This window comes from Phyllostomus discolor, chromosome 6 (genome assembly GCF_004126475.2).
Source record: "Phyllostomus discolor isolate MPI-MPIP mPhyDis1 chromosome 6, mPhyDis1.pri.v3, whole genome shotgun sequence".
Taxonomy (NCBI): Eukaryota; Metazoa; Chordata; class Mammalia; order Chiroptera; family Phyllostomidae; genus Phyllostomus; species Phyllostomus discolor.
The window spans coordinates 75,966,404-75,994,054 of NC_040908.2; the positions used below are offsets into that span (position 1 = coordinate 75,966,404).

The following is a 27,651-nucleotide window of genomic DNA, read 5'->3' on the forward strand; positions in this document are numbered from 1 at the left end:
AAAAAAAACTATGGTGGATTTACACAATGGAATTCTACACAGTAGAAAGAAAGAAGGAGCTCCTACCCTTTGCCACAGCATGGATGGAACTGGAGAGCATTATGCTAAGTGAAATAAGCCAAGTGGTGAGGGACAAATACCATATGATCTCATCTTTAACTGGAACCTAGTCAACAAAATGAACAAGCAAGCAAAATATATCCAGAGACATTGAAATTGAGATCAGACTGACAGTGACCAGAGGGGAGAGGGGAAGGGGATATTGAGGGTGAAAGGGTGAAGGGTTTACAGGAACAATTATAAAGGACACATGGATAATAACAAAGGGGTGGGGAAATGAGAAGGAGGTGGGGAGGTTTGGGGTGGTGGGGAGGGCTGTGGTGGTGGGGAGGGGTTGTGGGGGAAAGGCAGATAACTGTACTTGAACAACAATAAAAAATAAATTAAAAAATACTTTAATATATACTCTTTATTTGATCCTCTCAATAATGTATTAGCAGGTATAATTATTGACTTTGGAGAGGGAAGAAGGAAGGTATAGGTTGCTTTAGTGACTTTCCAGGGTCACATCCTGTGTCAGGGGTACCTACCTTCCTAGTGGCCTAGGTGCACATTCTTACAGAATGTTCTTTTAGAGTGTTCTTTCTGATGTGCTGTCATCTCTTATCTCCACCCTTGATCGTGGCTGGAGGTTTAGTTTCTTGTATTCCACATCATTGTTTGCTTTGTTTTTGGAGAGTAAATTTTGTTATGGGAGGAAATGTTCCTGCGTGGATCAGATTAATGTCTTGGTAAACTTTGTTCCAGGGCAATAAAGGAAGTGACAGCTAGATCTTTTTCAAGAATAGAACTCACTGTGCATTTCAAGGAAAGTGAGTGTACATTCTGCGGTCACTCACTTTGAGGCATCATACTTGTTTTTGGTTACTTGGGATTTCCTTAGAACAACACTGGCTGGCATCTTCTGTGTGGGATATGCGCTTGGAAATGGCTGAGGGGTGACATGGCTAATGTGTCTTTTCTATCTGGGAGTTCTGTTACCAGGCTCTTATTTTTTAAAATTAAGTAATTTTGCTTATGCTAAAAAAATTAAACCTATTTGAAGATGTTCTTCCATTGGGGCTTACTTACAGTTGTTTTAAAAGCAGATGAATTTTGAGTATAATTTTAGCAAATTTGCAGGCCAAAAATCATATTTTAAAAGACTGCTTTTAAACCAGGGAGATATTTGCAGACCCTGTAGTCTGCATGAGTTTTACCTGTTGCAACAGTTGCCCTCCCTCTATTGCAATAGTCCATTTTTTCTTTCTGACAATAATTCTTTTGTATAAATCTCTCCTTACTTAAATCCAGATTTGTTTTTTGTTTTATTTGACATACTTCAGAATAACTATGGCCTATTCAAAATCTTTTAAAAGTTTTTTTAGCTGGAATCAAACTGCTCTAGTACGTATCTTACAGGTCACCTAACTTCTGCGTGGACATGGCATGTTTGATAAAGAAACCAACATGCCATGGACATGGCATGTTTGATAAAGAATCTGAGCAAACAGTTTGATACCTTTTATTTTATTAGGTGAGAAGTAATGGACCAAGCCATATGTGTGTCAAAATAAGATGACTTTCATAAATGACTTTTTATTGGATGACCCTTAATGATCAAAAAAGAAAATTGAGTATGAGAGAAGCATTCTGATTCGCTGTTTTGTCTAGACTGTGCCTTTCTCTTAGGTTTTACTGGTCTGAGCGTGCCAGCTAGCTTCCAGACATTTGAGAGGGCTCTCTTCAGGCTTGCTGTTTCTCTGGCTTCTCTCACGTGAGCCTAAAATGTTCTATATCCACATTGCCTGGGGCTGGGAGTCATCCTGATTTAAAAAATAAGGAAATTCAGGAAGTGTGAAATTCTTGGCCTTTTTTTGTTTGCTCTGCTTTCACTTCAGGTTTTACAGAGTATTCCATCTAGGTGGAGATCAGTGATCCAAGTTGATGCCTTTCGTTTTTTAAGGAGGGGTTTTTAATTCTTTTAAAAATATATTTTATTGATTATGTTATTACAGTTGTCCCATTTTTTTCTCCCTTTTATTCCCCTCTGCCTTGCACTCTCCCTCCCACCAGTATTCTATCTGTCCCCCTTAGTTCATGTCCATGGGTTGTACATATAAGTTCTTTGGCTTCCCCATTTTCTATACTCTTCTTAACCTCCCTCTGTCTATTTTGTGCTTACCATTTATGCTTCTTATTCCCTATACCTTTCCCCCCCATTCTTCCCCTTCCCTTCCCCAATGATAACCCTCCATGTGATCTCTATTTCTGTGATTCTGTTCCTGTTCTACTTGTTTGCTTAGTTTGTTTTGTTTTTGTTTTGTAGGTTCAGTTGTTGATAGTTGAGTTTATTGTCATTTCACTGTTTATATTTTTGATCATCTTTTTCTTAGATAAGTCCCTTTAACATTTCATATAATAAGGGCTTGGTGTGATGAACTGCTTTAACTTGACTTTATCTGGGAAGCACTTTATCTGCCCTTCCATTCTAAATGATGGCTTTGCTGGATCGAGTTATCTTGGATGTATGCCTTTCCTTTGATGACTTTGAATTGCTCTAGTCTGTATTTAACAAGAACCACACACTCATTTGGTTATTATGTCTCTTTTAGTCAACCCTCTTCCTACCTCCTTCTCACCTCAATTTCCCTACATCATTGACTAGGTGAAGAAATTTGGGTCAGTTTTGTGTAGAATGTTCAAATGTTATGCTCTTCTATTTCCTTCCTGGAGTTATCACTGAACTCACTTCTCAGTCTTTCATATTTCCTGAAAACCAGAAGGTGTTTAAAAAGGTTCAGTTAAATTAAGGCTTAACTTTTTAAAAACAGGAACGCATAATAGGTGTTTTCACATATTTTATGCTACATCCTCTCAGGAGTTACCTGTCATGTGGGGTCTTACTCTTAGTGATGCTTAGTCTAGTTAATGAATTCAGATGATGGTTTCCATTGCAGTTTTTATTAACCTTTCATCTAGTGGTTTTACCCATTATGATCATTACTTGAATTAATTTCTTCTTATGTATCACAAAATAGTTATTTTTAAAAAATCTTCACTAGAGTATATGTTTATTGATTTCAGAGAGAGGGAGAGGGAGGAGGACAGAGAGAGAGAGAGAGAGAGAGTGCATGCAAATATGAATATGAGATGTGAGGGCAGGGATCAAATCTGCAGCCTAGGTATGTGCCCTGACTGGAATTGAACCTACAACCTTTTGATGTATGGGACAATGTTCCAACCAACAGAGCCACCCAGCCAGGGCATAAAATGGTGATTTTTAAAAAATATTATCAGTCCTTTTTATAACTGTCAGCTTATTACACTAGGGCTCTTTGGTCACTCTGAGACACAGTACATTCAGAACAGGTAGGAAAAGAGTGCTCACTTTGGCCCTTTCAGTGCCTATTTTTAGTGTAAGGAGTTGGTGCCCTGCTTATGTCCAGTGGTGACAAGTGAATTCTTATTTGTTTTAGCTTTCTTTTCCTCTTTCCTTCCTTCTTCACGCTCCCTTTTTCCTATCATTTCAAAGTCAATGTTCCCATTCCCAACATCTTATTATGAAAATTTCAAACATGCAGAAAAGTTGAAAGGATTGTACAGTGAACACTATAAGCCATATATTCAGTATGTTTTTGTTAATTACAATTCATTTTGATATTTGTATTGTACCATCTTCTGCCCACTGGAGTCCTTTCCTGTGGCTTCTGTGACTTTATCTCACTGTCATTCAGTGAGTGTTTCTGTGTTCTCTGGCCAGAAATATGTAAGACATGCAGTTAAATGCATGTGTTGTGCATTTCCTGCCTCCTGTGGAATTGGCCATTTATCCAAGTATTCCTGGTTCCTTTTAGTGGGGAATGATTTTTAGGGGCCACAGTCTGGGGTGTAGGGTTGGTTGCTCATTGTTATAAGGATGGCTGTCATTGCTTCTAAGGCTTCTCAGGTAAGTATGAGCTAAGAAGTATGTGTTATGAAAAAGAATGGTAAGTCATGAATTCATACTTTTGAATTCTTCTGTAAAAGTACACAGTTATAAGTTAACTTTGATTTTATATTTGTTTTTCTTTTTTATTCATTGAAAATCTTGGTTTCTAACAATATTTACATAATTATTATTTCTCATACACACCCCCCACAACATATTGTTGCTAAATAATACCAACATTACTGTTAACAATAAGACAGTACTGAATGAAATTTAAGTTTTTGCAGCTTTATTTGGCCTTAGAATATAGTTAGCTATGGATATACAGTCAAAATACTGTTTAAAATAGTATTTCCTCTGTATAGTTACAGACATATTTTGTTTCATTGTGTATTGCTCTATTGCACTTCGCAGACACTGTGTTCGTTTTGTTTTGTTTCTTTTTTTAAAATAAATTGAAGGTTTGTGGCAACCCTGCATTGAGGAAGTCTGTCAGCACCATTTTTCCAACAGCATTTGCTTAACTTTGTGTTCTGTGTTACATTTTGGTAAATTTTGCAATATTTCAAACTTTTTCACTGTTATTTTATGAGATGGGACTGAAAAAACATGGAATTTATTTATAAAAATTGTATATTTATTCTTATATGTACAAACTTCAGTCACCTTCAAAGTACTCTCTATTTGATGTGATACACTTATTGAGACTCTTTTACACTGCACAAAACAGTTTTTGAACTCGTCGATTTTGATGCTAAAAAGTGCTTCTGCCATTTTTTGTTTCTTGTCTTCCATATCAGCAAAATGTTTCCCTATGAAGACTTTTTTCTTCTGGGAAAAACAAAAGTTGCTCAGAGCAAGATTGGGTAAAGATGGGGCATGGGGGTCATGTGGGTTTTTTTTTTTTTTATCAAAAACTGCCGAACACTCAGCACAGTGTGGGCAGGTGCACTTGTAAATCAGGTGCCTAACATGAAGAGGGCAAGTACGTTGAAAGAGCCTGCAAAAAGAATTTACTGAAGTCAAACACAGCCTCTCACAACAACTCCAGCTGGTACACTGATACAGATGGGTTCCTAGGACACTCACCTAGTGGAGGAAACCTGTACTACAAGGTCTTCCAGAAGATAATTGTTTTCTTGAGGGGGTGCCCCTCATATTTGTTATGGTGATCTGTGATCAGTGTTCTTTGATGTTCTTTTGTAATTGTTTTGGGGCACTATGAACTGTACTCATATAAGACAGTAACCAGTAAAAATGTGCTCTGACTGCTCCACAGACTAGCTGTTTTCCTGTCTCTCTCACTCTTCTCAGGCCTCCTTATTCCCTGAGACACAACAATATTGAAATTAAGCCAGTTAACAACTCTACAATGACTTCTAAGTGTTCAAGTAAGAGTCGTGTCTATTCCTGATGAAGATACTGTAAAGATTTTCAAAATGACAAAGGATTTAGAATATTGCATAAATGTTGTTGGATAAACAGCAGCAGGATTTGAGAGGATTGACTCTAATTTTCAAAGAAGTTCTACTTGTGGGTAAATGCTATCAAACAGCATCACATGCTATAGAGAAATTGTTTGTGAAAGGAAAAATCAGTTAATGCGATCAACTCTATTATTGTCTTATTTTAGAAAATTGCCAGCCACTGTAGCCTTCAGCAACCACCACCCTTATTAGTCAGCAGGTATTAACATTGAGGCAAAAAGATTGTGACCTTCTGAACACTCAGATGATGGTTAGCATTTTTTAGCAATAAAGTATTTTTTTAATCAAGATACAAACATTGTTTCTTTAGACATAATGTTCTTGCACATTCCATAGATTACAGTATAGTAAACACCTTTATATGCATTGGGAAACCAAAAAATTGTGTAACTCACTAGATTGTGATAATTGCTTTATTTTGGTGGTCTAGATACAAACCTGTAATGTATCTGAGGTGTACCTATATTTTAATAATCTGATAAACAGTTATGTTTTCCCATTTATTTAACTGTTAAGGATTGCTTTTTTTCCTTAGTGATTTATCTTAAATTTTTTATAATGTAAGGCCTTTTAAGATTTTTCAAACTTAAAAAATTTATAAAACAAAAATGGTTTTTAAATTTTTGTTTAAAATTTAAAACCATTAAATTTTATGGTTTTAAATTTTAATGGTTTAAAACTATTAAAACCCTTGTAGAGAAGCCATGTTTTTTTTTCATCACTGTCCCTTTCCCTGTTTCCTTCCCTCTGCCATAGGGAAACCTTTCTTTTTCTGGCTTAGCTTCTACTGTTTTGTTTTACAAACATTAAACAAATATACTATATACATATTTCCCCCATGTATTCTGTTCTGTGCCTTGTCTTTTTCACTTATCGACATATCCTGGAAATCATCCCATATCAGAGAGTAGAGATTATTTTCTTCTCCTTTGCTTTTGTCTTTTATTGTGTAGAAGTACCAGGGTTTATTCAGCCTATTCTCTACTGCTAGACATTTGTGTTGTCTTCCACCTTTGCCAGCACAAATTATGCCCCAGTGAATAATCTCATTGATAAATAATTTCATACTTTTGATGTTGAATCATTGGGATAGAGTACTAGAAGTGGTATTGCTGAATTAAAGAGTAAATGACTATGAATCTTTGTTAAATGTCAGTAAATGCCCCTCCCTCCACTGGAGGGGCATTTTAAAACCTTTTTATCAGCAGCGGATGAAAGTGCCTGCTTTCCCTGACTTGTCATCAGATCAATTGCCAAACTTCTAGATTTTTGGCAGCCTCCTAGGTGTTTCTGCATAGTGTTAATTTTTACTCCTTTTATTATGCTTAAGGGCTCTGTCCAGAACCTCCTTGTTCTTATCCTTTGCCTAGTATTTTATTGGGTGGTTGTTATTTTTTCCTTCCTCAATATTTAGATATTGTCTATGTACTAGGAACATTATTTTTATCTGAGATATGGAATTTAAAAAATGTTATCCCAGTTTGTCATGTCTTTTAGTGGCTTTGCTTTTGGTGTATTTTACCATGCGAAATTTTTCTTGAATCAATTATTTATTTATATATGCATGTATGTATGTATGCATTTATTTATTTAAATCCTTACCTGAGGACATACTTACTGATTTTAGAGAGAGAAGAAGGGAGAGAGAGAGACAGAGACACATTGATATGAGAGAGAAGCATCAATTTGTTGCCTTCCATATGCTCCCCAACTGGGGACTGAACCCACAACTTGGGTATGTGCCCTGACTAGGAATTGAACCTACAGCCTTTTGGTGTATAGGATGGTGCTCCAATCAACTGAGCCACCAGCTGAGCCAGGACAAGTTCTTTTTTTTTTTTAATATATATATAGTAGGATTTGAAATTCATGTTTTATACTTTCTGATTGTGATTCATGGTTAGGAAGGTTTTCTCTTTCCCAATCATATAGGAGTTCACTTATGTTTATTTCAAATATTGGTAAATTAATTTTTCTTTTAGTACTTTTTAGAGCTGTTGTTCTATGTCTTCTGGCTTCTGTTGTTTCTGATAAGAAATCTGCTATGTATCATTCTTTGTTTCTCCATAAATTTTGTGTCTTTTTCTTATTTATTACTGTTTTTTACCAGTTTGATTATGATGTGCATTTGTCTAATTTTCTTCATGCTTTCTCTGCTTGGGGTTTGAGATTCTTGGATCTGTATGTTTCTAGTGTTTATCAAACTTGAAAAAATTTCAGCTCTTATTCTTTAAACATATATATACATATATATATATATAATTTTTTCCTATTTTCTGACCCTCCTTCCCTCTTGATTTTACTGGGACTCCAACTACACACTTTTAGGCTTGTTGTTTGACAGCTCAGTGAATCCCTACTCTTTTCCCTTGTTAATCCTCTTTTCTCTGTTTTTCAATTTAGGTAATTTGTATCACTATGTCTTCAAGTTCCCTACTCTTTTTTTCTTGCAGTGTCTAATTTATTTGTAATGCCATCCAGTATATTTCTAATTTCAGACACTGTGTTTTTCACCCCTAAAAGTTTGATTTGGATCCTTCCGTATATTTTCTATTTAGCTTCTTACCATCCTCATGCTGACCTCTGCTTTTTGAACATGTGGAGTATATTTATATTATAACAGCTGTTTTATGTGATTGTCTAGTGATTCTTTTATCTGTGTTACTTCTGGTGCTATTTCTATTGATTGGTTTTTATTTTGTTTTAGGTAAAATTTTCCTGCATCTTTGCCACTGTCCCTGCTTCTGAGAATATTGCTAATGGCACTGATACAAGGACATTTAAGTTATTATTTCAATTATAAGCTAAAAATCTGTTTTATTTTCTGTACTAAGGAGGTCGTATTTATCTGTTTTTCACTAATTGTACATACTCTTAGTATTCATTTTAATTTGAAGGCAAAAAATGTGAAAAATAATGTAAAAAGAAAGGTTTGAAACATTTTCTTAAACCGCATAGTGAGAAATACACACAGGTAAAAATCCTGTAAGTCATGAAGATGTGATACTGATACTGAGCCTTAACATGTTCATGTAAAGATGCTTCTTCAGACACATTATTTACTTTAAAAGAATGTAAGGTTTCTGGAAACTAAAGGCTTCAGTCCAATCCTTCCCCCCTGTCATGTGTAATTTTGCCTCTGAGAAGTTCTTTGTGTGATGAGTGTTGAGTGAAATTTAGATGTGACCTGCCTTGAGAGTTATACTTTTAATTCACCCCTTTGTGTCTGTATAGCCTTCCGTCCAGACATTTAGACAGTGGACTGTTTAGTGTGGGGCAGTAGAGAAATATTTTACTATTGCAGATGAACAGATCTGAGCTATACTTTTGCAATGCCCATTTTATTGTAAATTGATCTCAGTGGCTGGAAAAGATACTTAGTTCAAAATTAGATATTTAGTATGCACAGGCAGTTGCTTTTTAAAACTGAAGCTTGGATCAAATTATTTATTGCTGTGTTCCTGTAGGTATAGTCAATAAGGTGCTTGTTTTATTTCCTGAAAATACTTCTGGGGAAAGCATAAGAGAATAAATATTGTATATAAGTTTCTAAGTGACTTAGCTCTCCCAGCACCAGCTCTTGTCTCACAGTGTATTACAAGTAGAACCAGAAAAACCTTCAGGTTGGCTCTTTTCTGCACTTTAGTTTTCTCATCTAGAAAATGGAAATAACAATATCTACCTTGCGCTGTTTTTATAAACATAAGCAATATAACTGTACGATGTGTCTAACAAAATACCTGGCTCATGCTGGTCTTCAGAAAATGTCTTGTGTTTGCCATGTCTGGATGTTCTTTCTTAGAACACAAAGTTTTATAAGTCATTTATTTATAAATTATCACCATTGTTTGTTTTCTGGTCTTAGATGAGGTTTCTCATACTGGGTTTCAGTTTTGCGTATGAATTTATAAATCTGATTTTTGACTTCTTGTGTGGGTAATGTTTAAGATCCAGTGAACTTTAATTTTCTAAGAAAATGGAGAAGTCTCTTTCTTCAAAATTAGGGCCTTAATAAAATAAAATATAATTTTGCTATTTGGACTTATGTTATAATCCACAGAACTCCTATGAATTTTGATTTTAGAAAGCTGTACCCTCTCTTGACACATCCTTATTTACAAGGACACCAGTCCTATTGGATCAGGGCTACACCCATATAACCTTAATAAATCTTAATTACGTCCTTAAAGGCCCTATTTTCAAATATGGACACATTGGATGTTAGGGATTCATCATATGAATTTGGGTGGACAAATTCAGGCCATAACAACTGCTGTCCTTTTTCTTGGAAGGCCCATAGCAGAAGCAGTGGGGATACTGCTATAGTGTTGAGTTAATTTGTAACCTTTTTATCATTTTGGCCCTTTAATGGATGAAAATTCACACTTTATCTTCTCTTTTTTATATTTCCTACCACTTACATGTCTGTAACTTTATTTTGACCAATACCACTGACAGAAATATATTTGTATGTGTGCATAACTGTAACAGATACTTCACAATTCAGTAGTTGCCCTTTTAAAGTTGTATGCATTCTACTTTCTATTCTATTTCATTTTTTTAAAAGCTATTTTCTGACAGGCTACTTAATGTAATTTGAGAAACACAGCTACAGAGCTTTGATGTGTCATGTATGTGGGAAGACTTTCCTTTCTAGTCCTTGGAGGTCATAGACATGCAGTCGGCTTGCATTGATTTACAGTATTTTTGAAACCCATCATAAGACTTCCCTGCAGGGGAAATTATAGTTTGGAAAATTTCCTTGTCATTTGGCAACTTTTGTAGGAAATAGAAGATGGTAGGGTGGAAAAGTTTCATCATACTGATTGTCTTTGCCAAGAGAATCATAAAAGTATGTCTTATATTCAGGAACAGGGTAACATGACAGATTGTAATGTAACCTAATGGTGGCTCAGTGACATGGATTTTGTGTGTATTGATTATCTCTGTCAAGATTTGGGCTTGGATTTGTTTTAGTATTATCTTTCCCAACTGCAAGCTCCTCCTCAGTAGGTGGAAGAATTTTTAAAAGAGTAATAGTTTAATTTTTTGATGATTGTCTCAAGTCTTAATTCATAGGATACACTGTGTTGGGACTTGATTATAATTTATTCATGGTATAATTCTGTGATTGTCACTTGAGGAAGACATATGTGTGTATCTGTTAACAGTTAACTGTGTTGGCCCTAGGAGCTTAATAGCAGGATGAATGAAAAACTGCTTCGCGCCATCCAGGAAAATGGGATTGCTAGGAGAGAGAGCTCACTCTACCTGTAAGCACAAAGTAGCTTTTTAAAGTGTCAAGCCGTAGGACCTAAGGATTATGTAAATGTTACTTAAAAATTGAAATACAGCTTATTGTGGGAGGACTACAGGATACTTCAAGGTTGTAGAGAATGACTTAGTCTGGTGAGCCTTCCATATGATACGTGTCACCTTGGAGAAGTATTGGAGCTTCCATTTCCTCATTCAGTCTCCATTACAGATCAATGAGACAGTGCCCAGAAAAGATAGGTCACAGAGTTGAGTTTTCACCCCTCTCTTGTTCTTCTTTATTTCTTCAAGTCTTTTTTTATTTTTTAAGTATATTTTTATTGATTATGCTATTACAGCTGTCCCATTTTCCCCCCTTCACTCCCCTCCAACCTGTACACCCTCTCCCACCCATACCCCCCCTTTAGTCATGCCGATGTGTCATACTTATAAGTTCTTTAGCTTCTACATTTCCCATACTATTCTTACCCTCCCCCTATCTATTTTCAACCTACAATCTATGCTACTTATTCTCTGTACCTTTTCCCCCTCTCTCCTCCTCCCATTCACCTGTTGCTAACCCTCCATGTGATCTCCATTTCTGTGATTCTATTCCTGTTCTAGTTGTTTGCTTAGTTTCTTTTGGTTTTGCTTTAGGTGTGGTTGTTAATAATTGTGAGTTTGCTGTCCTTTTACTATACATGGTTTTTCTTATCTTCTTTTCTTAGATAATTCCCTGTAACATTTCATAAAATAAGGGCTTGGTGATGATGAACTCCTTTAACTTGACCTTATCTGAGAAGCACTTGATCTGCCCTTCCATTCTAAATGAAAGCTTTGCTGGATAGAGCAATCTGGGATATAGGTCCTTGTCTTTCATGACTTGGAATACTTCTTTCCAGCCCCTTTTTGCCTGTAAGGTCTCTTTTGAGAAATCAGCTGACAGTCTGATGGGAACTCCTTTGTAGGTTACTGTCCCCTTATCTCTTGCTGCTTCTAGGATTCTCTCCTTCATTTTTACCTTGGCTAATGTAATGATGATGTGCCTTGGTGTGTTTCTTCTTGGGTCCAACTTCTTGGGGCTCTCTGAGCTTCCTGGACTTCCTGGAAGTCTATTTCCTTTGTCAGAATGGAGAAGTTCTCTTTTATTATTTGTTCAAATATGTGCTCAATCTGTTGCTTTTCCTCTTCCCCTTCTGGTACCCCTATAATTCAGATGTTGGAACATTTAAAGATGTCCTGAAGGTTCCTAAGCTTCTCCTCGTTTTTTTGAATTCTTATTTCTTCATTCTTTCCAGTTCGGTTGTTTTTTTCTTCCTTCTGGTCCACTCTATTGTTTTGAGTCCCAGTTTCCTTCCCATCCCTATTGGTTCTCCGTGCATCCTCTCTCATCTCTTTTATGGTAACCTGCATTTTTTCATGTAATTTGCACCCCAAATCAACCAATTCTGTGAGCTTCCTGATCACCAGTGTTTTGAGCTGTGCATTTGATAGATTGGCTATCTCTTGGTCACTCAAAAGGATGAGCCCTGGGGCATTGATCTGTTTTTCTGTTTGAGACATCTCTCTCTCTCTCTCTCTCTCTTTTGGTCTGGTGAGAGGTGGAGCCTTAGGTGTTCACCAGGGCTGGGCACCCCAGTTGCTAGATTGTGACGTTGTATGTGGGGCCGGGGGTGGGAGGGAACACTGGTGGTAGCTCTGTTCTACTGGGATCTCAGTCCCTTCTCTGAGATCCTGGGTTGCGCGCTCTGCCCTGATCCACACTCACCATCTTACTGGGTCCTCCAGCTGCCACTTGTGTACTCAGGGTCCACCCACTGCGCTCTTGCATGCCCCGGATGCCTTAGAAGCTCCCGGTTGCCTTATATGCCCAGTTCCCCCTGTTCTCCGAGCACCACAACCCCCGCCCGGCTGCTCCTCTCCGCCCCTTCTACTGGTCTGGATGAACAGGTCTACTTCAACTTCCTGGTCATCCGACTTCCATTCAGATAAATTCTCTGTCAGTTCTGGGTGTTATTCTGCCTCCAAATTGTTGTTGTTCTAATCTTGGTTGTGTGTGGAGGTGCTGTGCATCTACCTATGCCTCCATCTTGCCAGAAGTCCCCTCAAGTCTTTTTTTTTTAAATAAGAAGTACATGAAAACATGCAGCAAAAGACTGAAGGCCAATAAAGATATTCCTTTTTCCATTTATTCCTTGCTTTTAAAACATATTCCTGACCAATTGGTTTTATTATGATGGATAATAAAAGATAAAGATCTAGAAAGAGGACCTGAAAGTGCCAGAGAGGAGCAGAGACCCAGGCAAACTCAAGGTACCTGTGCGTTACTGACTTCAATGAGAACCTATACTTATTCTCTTGGGATTGTGTGATATGTGATGTGTGCTGCAAAGACAGCATTGCTGACCCACTACATTTAGTGTTTGTTTTTTTTTTAAATTGACACCTATATAGTTGTCATCTGAGCACACTGCACAAGCAAGGAGATTTAAGCAAGCAGCAGGTAAACCAGATGGACTGAATATGAGGAACCACTGGCTACCTACACTGTCAGGTAGACAGTATAGGAAAGCTTCAAGAGAATTATGCAATGGAGCCTGGAATTGTTTGGTTTCATTTTGTTTTAAAATGATCTCTCCCTTTCATAAGAGGAATGGGGAGTCTGAAGGGCCAGTGGTTTCCAGATACCACAGAGGTCCTCCTAGGTGAGATGGAGGTAGAGAGTAAGAGGATCATAACCAATCACACTGGAGCTAGCTCTCCCAAACCCTAAGTAGGCTGCTTCCTGCAGTTATTGATTCTTAAAGAGCAAGATAAGGGAGGTGGGATTGATGGGTAGTTGAGTAGGGTCACTGATTATTAGGGACTGAATTGTGACTCTCATAAAATTCATACATAGAAGCCCTAATCCCCGATTTGATGATGTTTGGAGGTGGGAATTTTGGGAGGTATTAGATGAAGTCATCAAGGTGCGGCCCCATGATGGGTTTGGTGTCCAACAAGACTGGGAAGAGAGACCACAGATCCTTCTTTCTCTCTGCCATGTATAGACACAGTGAGAAAGCAGCTGTCTGCAAGCCAGCAATGGGTCCTCACCAGGAACCTAATCCACCAACATCTTGATCTTGGACTCCTATCCTCCAGAACTGTAAATACCTGTTGTTTAAGACACTCAGTCTGTGGTATTTTATTATAGCAGCCCAAGCTGCTTAGGATACTGATCAGGTGCTTCTGGTACAGGGCCTGGGATTGTTGAACCTGTAAACAGAGATATTATGGGAGAGAGTCATGGAGATGGCTCTCCAGGATGGATGAGAAGATAGGCCTTAGTGATGACTGAAGGACATTGCTTTAGCAATGCCATGCCTAAAACTTGTGAGAATACAAGAAAATAAATACCATTGTTTTAAACTCTCATTTTTCCTTATGAAGTGTTCTTAGATTCTTCTGTTTATTCTTTCCCAAATTGCCCATTCAGAACAGTTCTAATAGATATTCTTGCTATTCCCTGATCCCAAATGTACAAGTCCAGAGTGAGTTCTGTGGCCTCTTTATGCTGGGGTATTTATAAGATTCGCACATGCATTTATATTCTAGGTGAGGAAGGTTGCCCTTAACCCAGGGAAAGTTCAGTGTTGAGTACCTTTTTGTGTTAGTGGTATGTGGCCCTATGGGCCATCATGCCTCTCACATTGGTGAAATGCTTCTGCACTTTGGTTTGTATGCTAGCCCATCATTTCTCTGAGGTTAAGATATCTCTTGCCTCCCATTTTGGAAATCTGGTTCTAATTGTGTATCTCTTTTTATATTAGACACATTTGATGTGCATTTTCTTGTCCAGTGCTATGCTTGCTTCAAGTCTGGACTTCACTGAATACCTGCCATGTGCCAGGTCCTCACAAGGAGCAGGCACAGTTCCAATCCCAGGTGCCCATTTTCCAGGGAGAGGACGAGGGGGCCCTTTGAAAAGGAACCTAGACAACTAATACAACTAAGCTTTTTGGTAACAGTGTTGCTTAATGCTTCAAAAATAGGATGATTTTTTGTTGATGCTTTTGAAAGAAATTACTTGTATGCACTTTGTATGTTTTTGTTTTAACATGTACTATGAAACCTCTTGTACATGAAATTACTTGTATGCACTTTGATGTTTTTGTTTTAACATGTACTATGAAACCTCTTTTTACATAAGTTTTTAAGGGATATTGTTGTAAGAGACACAGAGTGCATATGAAATTGTAAACCTGGAAATTGTGTTCAATGAGGCCTATTGCAAGTGGCAATGCCCTCAGGCCCTTCTCAAGAGGGGCTTGAAGCCCCTGGGCTGAAATTCCTCTTGGGGCCTCTCCTGTGAAATGGTTGAGTGAGACAATTAAGAATCACTCTACTGCTTGGGGCTTGTATCTCTTGCAATAGTTGTATAATTACAAATATTTTTGTCACTTGGAGTTCATAGGAATTCCATGGTTAAGGAGGCAGGATGTCTACAGATCAGTCCCAAGGGTAACTGATTGGTTGGCTGGTCCATCTGTGCAGCTTTGGGACAGGTGTTCACAAATCCAAGTGCAGTGGTGGAGGACAACTGACTGTTCCTCCAGTGGAGGGTGCCTTTATTGTCAGCTGACAGACTGCGGTCCAGGTTGTGAGAAACCAGGATGTTTTAATACTGTAAACACAGGACTCATGCCATTTGGAAAATAAATTCATGTTCTGGGAACTATTTTGTCTTTTAATCCCTGTATCTTTTTCTGTTATAACCCAGGTGCCACATTAGAGGAAATAACCCAGCACTGGGACTGGCTGGAACAGAACCTACTCCATACCTTGTCTGTCTTCGATAACAAAGAGGATATTGCTAGTTTCGTCAAAGGGAAGATAAAGGCAGGTGTTTTTTATTGTAACATTTCTTCTCATTTTCTCATCTTTCTTATAACTTCCTTATAATATTTTGAACATTGAAACATTTTTAATGCTATTCTTTCTCCAATGTAACTGAACACAAAGTCAAATGAGTTCCACCTGTTACCCTTTCAACTTTGCAGAATCAGTTCAGCAAAATACACCTAAAATTCAAAAAGACCTCATTCTCAAGCCTAAATTTTTGTTATTCTATATGTATATATAAAAGTCCTTTTTTTGTCTCAGGAAAAAGAATAATATTAATTTTTATGTTTTTGCAGAATAATAATGTTATTTGACTTTTAAATTAGTTATTCCCAACATTTTTTGCAGTTGCAACATCTTGTGACTCTTTATTTTATTGGAACCAGCACTTTCCCCCTCCTAAAAGTGGATATTTATTCTTAAATTATGTTATTACTTGAGTGTAATTACAGCTAATTAAGTTTTGAGATGGCAGAGAAGACTATTTTGGGGACTCTCTGTTGATATCTCCTATGAATTACATCTTATATAACTAGTCTCACTGTAAAACAAGTAGTTTGGTAGCTATTGTTTAAAAAACCCTATCAGATAGGGAAATACTGTTTTTTTATTCTAAATTTAATTCTCTCATTAAATGCTTTCACACAGCAACCTGTAATACAGTTTTCTTCCTTTAGGGTAAAATTTCAGTCCAAGTGCTGAGGTTTTTAGTAAAGGGTGTGGAAATGAATTCTCAGTTTTAAATGGACAATTATAGGAGCAGTGTTTTCCTTTGGGGCTGAGAGTACTTGTGGGACCAAGTAGATAACAAAGTTCTCCTGAAGCCAGCCAGGATGTGGCTATGTTGACTGGTATCCTCTTGGTATCACCTCTGGCCCATTGGGTTAGTAGGTGAGTGACTGTGGTGGGGATGTGTTCAGCTTCTGGGCTACACCTCAGCCTGGTTTGAATGCCTGTGACTTGGTTCCCTGGGTCAGATCACAATGGGGTTTAGCTCTAGAAATGCCTGTTTCATGGTTATTTTTCACACTTCTGCTCCCCACCCCATGCCATTTCTTGGTCTAACAGGGGTGTGGTGTTTTTTTGATTTAAGTGTTTCTTATATTAATTCAGAGGGAGGAAATTAATTTTGGTACTGTGGCTTTAAGAAAGCTTCTGTAGAGGAGGAAAAATTACTCTCTCCTTCTAGGTTGTGGCTGTGGCCCTGGAAATTAAACTGACAAAAGTCAGATTAATAAGAGGAAAACTGTTTATCAATATGTGTGTCATGCCACACATGGGAAAAACTCAGTGATGAATAACTCAAAAGGAGTGGTTGGAACTTGGGGCTTTTATAGCATCTTAACAAAGAACAATATATTTGTAGAGCGGTAACAAGACAAAGGAAAAGGAATTTAGGCTTCTAGGGGTGGCAGGCTGTGGGAAGGTAAATATATGGGGTGGAACTAATGGAAAATAAGGGCTATTTTAGTCTGGTTTGTTATGTAGATTACTTTGAGTTCTGTCTCTGGGCTGGTAAGAGTCTAGAGTTGTCTCCAACTGCTTTGGAAATATTTAGGACCTTAGGAACCTCAACCAATATGCTCCTTTTCTACTTTGGAAGACTACAGATATATAGTGAAAGTGAAATGCATCAGATATCACACTGTCTGGCAGTTATCAGTTGTTAGTTTTATACCAGGATTTTTTAACCTAATGAGGAAGATGATTTATTAGGGTTTTTTTTTTAAATAAAGACTAACTTTTAACTCCAACTTGAGTAGTTCTTCAGGGTTGATGCTTTGAGTCCGCATGTTAGCTATTTGATCCTTATATCCCTGCATGGAAGAGTAGACAGGTATGATAAAATAGTAATTTGTTTGAGAACTGGGACATAGCAGTCAGTGTTTTGCCCCAAGCCTTATGGCTGGTAAGTGGCCAAACAAGAGACCTGTCCTTAGGTTTTCTCCCCCAACTTGTTTTTTTCCCTATATGGCTGTGTTCCCAGGTGGTAGACAGACAGACTGGTGAGCTGTTCTCTCACGCCCCCTACTGGGAACCTGGCTCACAACCCAGGCATGTGCCTTGGCTGGGAATTGAACCGGCAATCCTTTGGTTTGCAGGCCGGTGTTCAATCCACTGAGCAACACCAGCCACAGCTTGGTGAGCTGTTCTCATCCATCCTGTGTGTCTTGTTGAGCAGTGAAGACTTCCCACTTTTGTCTCTCCTCCCCCACCTTGTTCTTCTCCCTGAATGAGGGGTTGTTATCTTTCTGTGTATCAGGCTCTGATTGCAGAGGAGACAAGTAGTCGGCTGGCCGAGCAGGAAGAGGAGCCTGAGAAGTTCCGTGAGGCGTTGGTCAAGTTCGAGGCCAGGTTCAACTTCCCGGAGGCAGAGAAGCTGATTACTTATTACTCGTGCTGCTGCTGGAAGGGCAGGGTTCCCCGCCAAGGCTGGCTGTACCTCAGCATCAACCATCTCTGCTTCTATTCCTTCTTCCTGGGCAAGGAACGTAAGTGAGGCTGGCATTGGTTTTGGGATGGGTTTAGCTCTTCACAGATGACGTTGGCCCTTGGGGTGCTTAGCACTGGTCCCAACATAAGTTGTTAGCAAGAAAAGTCAGACCACAAAAAAGTTAAGTAAGTTGAGATCATAACAGGTGCTGCTTGATTAATTTCCAAATAACTTATGCAGAAAATTATATTTAATTATATATCCTACTACCACTAAGGGGATTTGATTTGGTGAGACTTCATTTTTCCTACTGCCTTAAGAATCATTTCTGTGCAGCTCAGCTCATAGAGCTTCGAAGGGTTTTTACTACTCCACATTGCTTTGAAAACCCAGTGTTAGAACTGCTGGCCCAGTAGTTCTGAAGGAGTAGAACATATTGCTGCTTCTTAACACAGGGGCCATGTAAAAGATTTCCAGCCCTGAATGTCATGACTGCTTCTGGAAGAGGAGCTGGGTGGGCACTTGATTCTGGACAGCATATTCTTCACCTGGGTCCTTTTGAAATTCAGGGAATGATTCACTTTTCACACGTATATCCACTGACAGTTACCATAGTAGGCAATAGAATTCCAAGGTAAAAGAACAAAGTTGCAAGTGTCAATTGTATATTGAAATTTTAAAAAAGTTATTCTCATTGAAACTTCTTTTGGAAACAAATATTGTTTCAAATGCCCACACAGGGTGGTATGGATATTGTGTTTATACATACTTACACACACAAATACTTCTTTTTCTTCCTGCATTTCAGTTTATATTTCAACTTAAGCCCAAGGCAAGGGGGTCTTCTTTTGAATTCTGCTCTAGCCACCTTCCTGCACATGCTTTCCCTTCTTTTCCCAGGCCACCAGCCTCAGTTCTGATGCTCTAGTCCATACACTCTGTTTGCACAGCCCCTCCCCACCATATCTGGAATGTGTTTTGACCTAACCTTGGCCTTCCTTACTCTTCTGCTTTCTGAAATGCTTCCCAGAGTTAACACTGGGTCTTGCCTCTGCTTTCCCATTCAATGTCTGTTTGGAAACTCCTTTCATCCTTCAGAATTCAGTACAGATTTTATTACCTCCTGGGACCTTCCCTGGCCCCCTCATGAATGGTACCATGTTTGTCCATGTCAAAATTGGTACCATTTTGGGTCCTGTCAAGTCACTGGTTGCTTATTTGTTTACATGTCTGTTTTCCCTATTTAAACAAACTACCCAAGGGCAGGGTTCTTCACAAACTGCATGCTTAATGAATGAAAGTTGATAGTGTATGTGTGTGTATAAACAGGACTTTATGTGAAAGCAACTAGAAGTAGCTGAAGAAGCTTATTCTCTAGCCCAGTGATTTTCAACCAGTATGTGCAAGAATTTTTAAAACATATAATGCCTGACTACTTAGTCAGGGGCACTGAGCTCTTTTCTCTTAGACTTTCAAATAAAAAATGACAACAGCCAATACAACAATAGCTATCTTATGTGAATGAGTCCAAATTATACCTTTTTTTGTTAGATCAGCAAAAAAATATAATTCTTTGGTGTACTGCAGAATTTTAGTAAATAATTTGTGTACTACGAGATGAAAAAGGTTGAAATTTGCTGCTGTAGCCTAATGTAAAAATGTGGCCTTTTAAAATTATTAACTTCTTAAGACATTATTGCAAAATATAAATGGAAAGAATTTGTAGAAAGGAAAATACTTAATTATCCCCTTCTTTATTTGAATAGTGAAATGAGTTATTTTCTAATACTTAACCAATCATTGTCACTAACCCTAATTTTGTTAGGGTATTAACTTTGGAAAAACTAAATGATTCTCAATAGTTGGTAATTATTTTAAGTTGTTTTATATGTGTCTTCCCCATTTTTTCTGTATTAGCACCCTAGCCTACCTACCAGTGTGCTGGAAACATTTCTGAGAATAAAGCATTTGTTTATAAAATGAACTGTTTGTACTGCATTACTTTAAAAAGAATTCCATAAAAACTACTTGTACCCTGTCTTCTAAGACTAAAACAACTGTCATTTGACACAGTCTGAATATTAAGCCCATTTCTTTAAACGAGATCATGAATAATCCTCTTTTGTACTTTCTTTTATAGTTTACACAATGGATGCTGCTTTCGAAACTAGCATTTATGTGGATTGCATATTTTGCAAATATTTAAGTTTAAATATTCTTTCTTTTTTTTGACATACTCATTGATGTTAGAGAGAGGGGAAAGCAGGGGGGAGAGGGGGGAGAGAGAGAGAGAGAGAGAGAGACATCTATATGAGAGACAAGTATCAATCAGTTGCCTCTTGTGTATGTTTAGACTGGGGACCAGATCTAGGCATGTGCCCTGACGGGGAATCAAACCCACAACCTTTTGGATTACAGGCCAGCACCAACTAACTGAACCATACTGGCCAAGGCTTAAATATTCTTGAGAAAATTTTCATGGTTTTTCAGAATGATGTCCCTTGTATATGTACAGTAGCCAGCAACTTGAGAAGTTCTACTTACACCTTGGAAACAGTTATTAGGACATGAATTGGTTTCTAACATACAGCTATCAAGCAGTTCTGTGCCTGATCTCTCCTGCTCTGGTTTCAAAGATATTTGCATCTTACTGTAAGGAAAGCCTTGGACTGTTGTTGATGTACATAAGTTTGGGGTAAGTTTTAGGATAAAATGTTTTTGCTTTTTTTCCCCTACTAGTTAAACTTGTAGTCCCTTGGGTTGATATCCAGAAATTAGAAAAAACATCCAACATCTTTCTGACGGCTACTATTCGAATTACCACGCATAGTAAGGAGAGGGACTTCTCCATGTTCCTGAACCTTGAAGAGGTGTTTAGGATCATGGAGCAACTGGCAGACATGACGCTGCGAAGGCTGTTGGATAATGAGGGCTTTGACCTGGACCCAGATCTTCAGGAGCCAAGCCAGATCACCAAGAGGTAAGATCTTCTGGTGCCAGGTATCCCTCACACCAACTTCATTTACCTGTGCTTTGTTAGCATGAGTTACACTACATTTAAATTTCCCTTGTGGCAGAATCCAGATTTTCCTCTGTTGTTAACCATGTTATAATAATTAGCAATGATTATTATTTGTTCCTTAAATGCCATACACTTTGATTTCTGGATCCTATTCCTTTTTTTTTCATAACAATTTCCATAAAAATACTTCTAGAAAATGTAATATGGTAGGTAGCCTCTTGATAGAATTCTATTCAGCATTGGGTTTTATTGATGAACATTAAGAAAACTTGTATTTTCATATTCAACTGTGGTTGACCATGATTTCTGGCTTTGTGGTTCAAAATGGATAACCACAGAGCTGCTACAAAGGTGAACTGTTACAGAGGTATCCTTTGACCCTAGAGAAAGGGATGGGGGGTGGGGGGAGAGGGAAACACCAATGTGAGAGAGAAACATCAATTTGTTGCTCCATGACCAGGGATTGAACCCACAACCTAGGTATGTGCTCTGATCTGGAATTGAACCCACATCCTAGGCATATGCCCTGACCCGGGACTGTACCTGTAACCTTTTGGTGTATGGGACAATGCTCCAACCAACTGAGCCATCTGGCCAGGTCCTATTTGGATATTTTTGATATAGTTACAAAATTACCACTGTTATTTGAATGTTAGTAGTCATTAAAAAATTTATTTTGTTGTGGTAAAATACATATAAAATTACCATGTTAACCATTTTTAAATGTATAGTTCAGTGGTATTAAGTGCATTCCTGTTGTTGTATGACCATCATGATCATCTATTTCCAGTACTCTTTTCATCTTGCAAAACTGAAACTCTGTGCCTTTTAAACAACTCTCCATTTTCTCCTTCCCCTTTTCCTGGAAAGCACCCTTTCTATCTTCTATGGCTACGAATTTGACTATTCTGGATACCTCATATAAGTGGAATCATGCAGTGTTTGTCTTTTGTTACTGGCTTATTTCACTTAGCATGATGTCCTCAAAGGTTCATCCTTATAGCATGTGTCAGAATTCCTTTTTTTTTTTGCATGTATGTATTACATTTTGCTTACCTGCTCATCCATCCATGGCTGTTGTAAGTTGCTTCTACCTTCTGGCTATTGTGAATAATGTCCGCTGTGAATATAACTGTGCATCCATGTCTTTAAGACCCTGCTTTCAGCCCTGGTCAGTGTGGCTTAGTTGGTTGGAGTGTCGTCTCATACATGTAAAGGTCACAGGTTTGATTTCCAGTCTCAGGGCACATGTCTAAATTGCAGGTTTGGTCCCGGTTGGATCCTGTGTAAAAGGCAGCTGATCCATGTTTCTTACATCAACATTTCTCTCCTTTCCTTCCCTTCTCTCTAAACTCAATAAGTATGTCCTCAGGTGAGGGTTAAAAAAAAAAAAAGATCCTGCTTCAATTCTTTTTGTTGTATAGCCAGAAGTAGATCGTATGTGATTATGTGTTTAATTTTTTAGGAACCACTAGTCATTAAAAATTTTTTTATCATCAATTTTAACATTTCTATTATTCCTTAAACACATGAATTGTCCTCTCTGAACATTTGGGGGAAAATATCTTTCTAATTAGTGATCTCAGAACAGTAGTATGTTTAGAATTTTCTTGAAAGAGGAGGAAAATCAAAGGCCTGTAGCACTTGAGACCCTTTTGGTAAAATCGTCCATTTTGGAGAAAATTCATCAATGTTGGCAGTTGTCAGAATCAGAGGAATTCTACAAGGCTACCCTCTCTTCTACACTGGGGACTATTAAAAAGTGATGAGAGCTCCTGAGGGAAGAGGAGTGAAGTTGGGGGGTCACGTGGCCTGGTGCTGATTTTTTGGGGTGGCTTTTTGGTCTCATTTGTGAGATGGATATTGTCCTTCATAATGGGCAAACCAGGAAGATGGCAGGAGTGAAAACTGAAGGTGGCAGAATTCACATTGTCTTTTCTGTGATGGGAGTCTGTTCCAGGAAAGGTAAACCTAGCCCACAAGAACCTGGGAAAAGGCTAGAGCACCAAGTACTTCTGGCCAAGATGGAGGCATAGGTAGACACACAGTGCCTCCTCACACAACCAATATAAGGACAACAACAATTTAGAAGCAAAAAAACAACTAGTACTGATGGAAAATTGAACTGTGGAAGTCCAATAACCAAGGAGTTAAAATAGACACATTCATCCAGACCTGTAGGAGGGGCGGAGCCTGGTGGCCAGGTGGAGTGGGGTTGCAGCAAAAAAAGCTGTGGCTGGCATCCCCGGGTGCAGGGTGGCAGCAGGTGAACCCAGTGAGGCAGCGGATTGTGGAGGGGTGCAGCAGACGAGGCGGCTGTTGGAACGGGTGGTACCACATTCACGCACAGATAAACCAGGCAAAACTGGGGAGCGAGACAGACCATGCAAGCCAGGGCTCCAGTGGGGGGGAATAAAACCTGAAAACACCAATTGAACACACCTATGGAGGTTGAGGTGCCAGGAGAAATTCCGAGCCTCCCAGGTGAGTTTGCTGGAGAGACCCACAGGGTCCTAGGATGTACACAAACCCACCCACATGGAAATCAGCACCAGAAGGGCCCAGTTTGCTTTGGGGAAGCAGGGGAAGTGGCTGAAATCCAGCTGAGAGTGTAGCAAGCACCATTGTTTCCTCTCTGACCCCGCCCCCACCTACGACATCACAACACAGCAACTTGGGTTGCCCTGCTCTGGTGAATACCTAAGGGTCTGCCCCTCACTACATAACAGGCGCGTCAAGACAGAAACCAATGGCCCAGATGAAAGAACAGGTCAAAGCCTCAGAACAAATACAACTAAGTGATGAAGCACTTTAAAGATGGTTTCAACATGTAGGGGGTGAAAAGGCCAGAGTCCATTTATAATAGTCTTTCTTTTTCTTACAGTGATGCACTTATTTTATGATATTATGTAACAAAATATTCTTCATGTACATACATTAAAAACACTGATTTCTCTGAAACATTGAAACCTTTCTTAAGCTGCCTGTTTTTGTAATGCACACTTTGATTTATGGTAAGCATTCATATGCATCAGTATAAACATTAAAGATTTTCATGAGTAGGCTGGTATTTGTAATTTTGGTTTCTATGTAATGTTGATTATAAATCCATTCTTTTTAAATGTTAATGATTACCTCTTATTCTCTACTTGCAAAATTAATTATTTTGTGTTTAAATAAAATTAGAAAACTGGAGTGGTCCTTACGTCCTGCAGAGATTGAAAACATGGAATCTCAGTGTTTTTGAGTAATACATTTATGGCTTTTTTTATCCTCACCTGAGAATGTGTTTATTGATTTTACAGAGAGAGAGGGGAAGGGGGGAGAAGGGGGACAGGGAGGGAGGCAGAGGAGGCAAGAGGGAGGGAGGGGGGAGAGGGAGGGAGAATTGATTGTTGTTAGTACACACCCCGACCAAGAATCAAACCCACAACCTTCTGGTATACAGAGTGATTGATGCTCCAATCAGCTGAGCCACCCGGCCAGGGCTGCATTTTGTTTTCACATGCATATTTGAGAAATGCATATGGAATATTTTACTGTAGGTCTTTCTGAGTCTACCATTCAGTGGTTTTCTGAATTTTATTCTCTTTAAAGTCTTCTATGGTAAGAATATTTCTTTTTTTCCCCAAGGTATTATGTGGCATGTCATTGCCACCTTTCTTATTTTTTTTTTGTTATGGTAAGTAACCATTTTGCTACTACTATCTAGCAGGTACACTGTTTGTTTTTTGCAATGTGGAATTGACTCTATGTTGGCATTTTAGAATTTGATAAAACTATATAATTTTTTCATTAATACATTGATTCTTTTTAAATTTAAGGAATCTTTTTATCATATACACACAAATATAATTTTCTTGACTTCACAAATATTCTCTTCCTTTTCAGGGGAATATTTGAGGATGGGGGATTCAGGTGGACCTGTTAATGAGCATGTAGTTATCCAGATCTGGACAATTTCATGTTTGTTAAATTGGAACTTTGGCTTGTTCAAACTCAATTTTAAACTTCACCCACTCTGTTTAATTTTTTAACATTAAATTTAAGTCATTTGTTCAAAGTCTGCAAAAAAGAAGGCTGCAGTCCTTCGTTCAAATGCATAAGGTCTGATATTGAATACACACTTAATGTGAAGTATAGGAACTAAAATGACAAAGCCTGTTGTGTGAAACTGTTTTCATTTATGGTTCATTGGTTTTTGTACCAATATTTTTCATATACTTCAGTGCAAGTTTTGTCAGTTAACCTTACTTTATGAGTAAATTAAGTAATCCAAATTATATTCTTTAAACTTTTTTATTAGTATGGCACTTTGATAAAATGGTCAGTAACCAACTACTTTACTGGCAAAAGACACCATGTACCAAGTGCTGGAAAATTTATTTTAAATGTAGATATCTGTGAATACTAATGTTTTTTTCATGTAAGTGCCTGTTCAGAGTTTCAAGGTTTATAAATTCCAAATATTTTTGTAGTCGCTTGCATGTAGTAATCTAGAATATATTTCAAGAAAATGTGAAAAACTGTTGTATTTAACTAGCCTCAAATTGTGTGACCATGATGTATAGTAATGAATTTGAAAGTCCTGGCCAGGTGGCTTAGTTGACTGGAGCATCATCCCACATACCAAAAGGTTGGAGGTTTGATTCCCTAAACTAAACATGCATAGTTTATGGGTTTGTTCCCCAGTTGGGGTGCATATAGGAGGCAGCTAGTTGATGTCTCTCTCTCTCTTCCCCCTCCTTCCCTGCCTCCTATCTTTCCTCTCTCTCTAAAAATCTATAAATATATCATTGGGTGGGGAAAATATTTTTTAAAAAGAGAATTTGAAGCAGTAAAAAAAGAAAATAGAAGAAGAAAGAGAGAAGGATGACAGGGCCCTGGTGGTGACTGGTGGTAAAGCTGCCCAGTGCTGAGGTGCTGAGGCTGGCCCAGAAGGAACAGCAGTGTTCTTGTTCAGGCATGTTTTTTTGATAATTGCACTCTGATTCTCTCCAAAAGTGAAAGGCATGTCACTGTTCACCAAGTCTTTACCAGTGCCCATTTCTTTCTTTTTGTGGACATGTGGATATAAATAGGTAATGACTCAGTTAACTTCACATCCTGCCAAGAGAACTCAGGGTTAAAGTTTAGGAAAACAGTTTCTTCATGCTAAGGGCATGGTCAGATATGTTGGAATGGTTGTCAGTCTCTGTTTTGTTGACATATATTCACTTCCCTTCCCAGATAATGGCTTTAGAAAAGTACATTTGGGGTCATGAGCCTGGTGACTATGGGTTTGTCATGAATGCTGCTGTACTCACTGCTGAGGGACTTACAACATATCAGAGCAAGGCTCATACTGGTGGGAGCAGTGAGGATGAGAAGGTGCATTGCCACCCCAGGGTCAGACAGAATCCAACTTGTCAGACAATTCAGAACTGGCAGAACATGGGGTCACTGACCCAGCCCACATGCTTCAACAGCAGAGTTCCTGGCCCAGAGCTTTCCAGTACGCAGTCACTGAGAATCCAGGGGGGCAGGGTGTCTGGGGTGGGGCAGGGGCCTCCAGAGAGAGAATGGAAGGAGGGAGGGAATAAATTATTAGTCCTGAAATTTTTATACAGGAAATATGAATCCCAAAGTTTTGAATGATGGGGTGAGAAAAGTATAACCAGATAGTTTTGGGGGAACATATTGGAGAAGTGATGGGCCTCACGAAGTGGAAGTTAATATCTTCATTAAAGTCTCTTTGGATGGGCTGAAAATGCTGGAGGAAAACTCAATTAATGCAGTATAGTAATAGAAATGATTCTCACTATGTAAGTAAGCTCTTCCTGCCAGTAGGTAGACAGTGTCTCCCAAGAGGCTGATGTCCTCAGTAATAATCCACGCCCTCAGTAGTAATTCTTCACCTGCAGTTAGCTGGCTTGTACTTAACTCCCGGCAGCTTTTCAGACCCTCTTGAGCCTTCTCTGCCCAGCTTCATCCCTTTCCTACTATTCTCCCCATGCCCCCACCAGCAGTGTCCAAGCTGCATGTAGTTTGTTTGACTGACCGTCCTGATCTTAGCAGAGTCCTCATGGACCACTGGAAACATTCCTGGGGATCATGCAGTGCTGAATAGTTCCCTTAGCAGGAAAGGCCCTGTCTCCCACCTGCAGCATCCTAGGTGCTCTGTAGTCACCTAGACAGGATGGAGAAGAGAGGAGGAGGGCAGGAGCCTTTTCTGGAGGGTGAAAAAGCCTTCTGATACCCAGTGTTGTTGAGGTGCTGGTGAGTTGTCTGCTGTCTGAAGATGGGTTACTTCATACTCCCACTCTCTGAGTAGTCCTCAGCTGCGGTGTGCTTTGTGTAAGGTCCCACATCACACTTTGTCCTTCCATTTCCACAGAGCGTTTGGGGGATTGCAGAACAAACACACATTTGAGAAATGCAGTGTTTTCTGTGCAGACTTGGGTTTTCAGGAAAAGCACATCTAGCCTTTCTGCCTTGTTTCTAGCTTGCTAATTCTTAATATTTCCCAGACTTTTAAATGCATCCAACCTGGGTCTATGGGTGAGCACCTAACAAGAGACTGTAGAAATCTTTGTGTGTTTCTTTGTGCGGCAAACTGTAG

General features: G+C 38.7%; 1 protein-coding gene across 7 annotated transcripts in view; it reads left to right on the forward strand.

Moving 5' to 3' along the window:
- The window catches only part of TBC1D8 (TBC1 domain family member 8), a 122,443-nt gene that overhangs the window by 64,389 nt on the left and 30,403 nt on the right, over positions 1-27,651 (forward strand). For all 7 annotated transcript variants that reach the window (XM_036028369.1, XM_036028368.1, XM_036028366.1 and 4 more), the window contains 3 exons: positions 15,473-15,591; positions 17,858-18,086; positions 20,768-21,008. In XM_036028369.1, the coding sequence (XP_035884262.1) occupies positions 15,473-15,591; positions 17,858-18,086; positions 20,768-21,008 (589 nt within the window). The remainder of the gene's footprint in view (positions 1-15,472; positions 15,592-17,857; positions 18,087-20,767; positions 21,009-27,651) is intronic.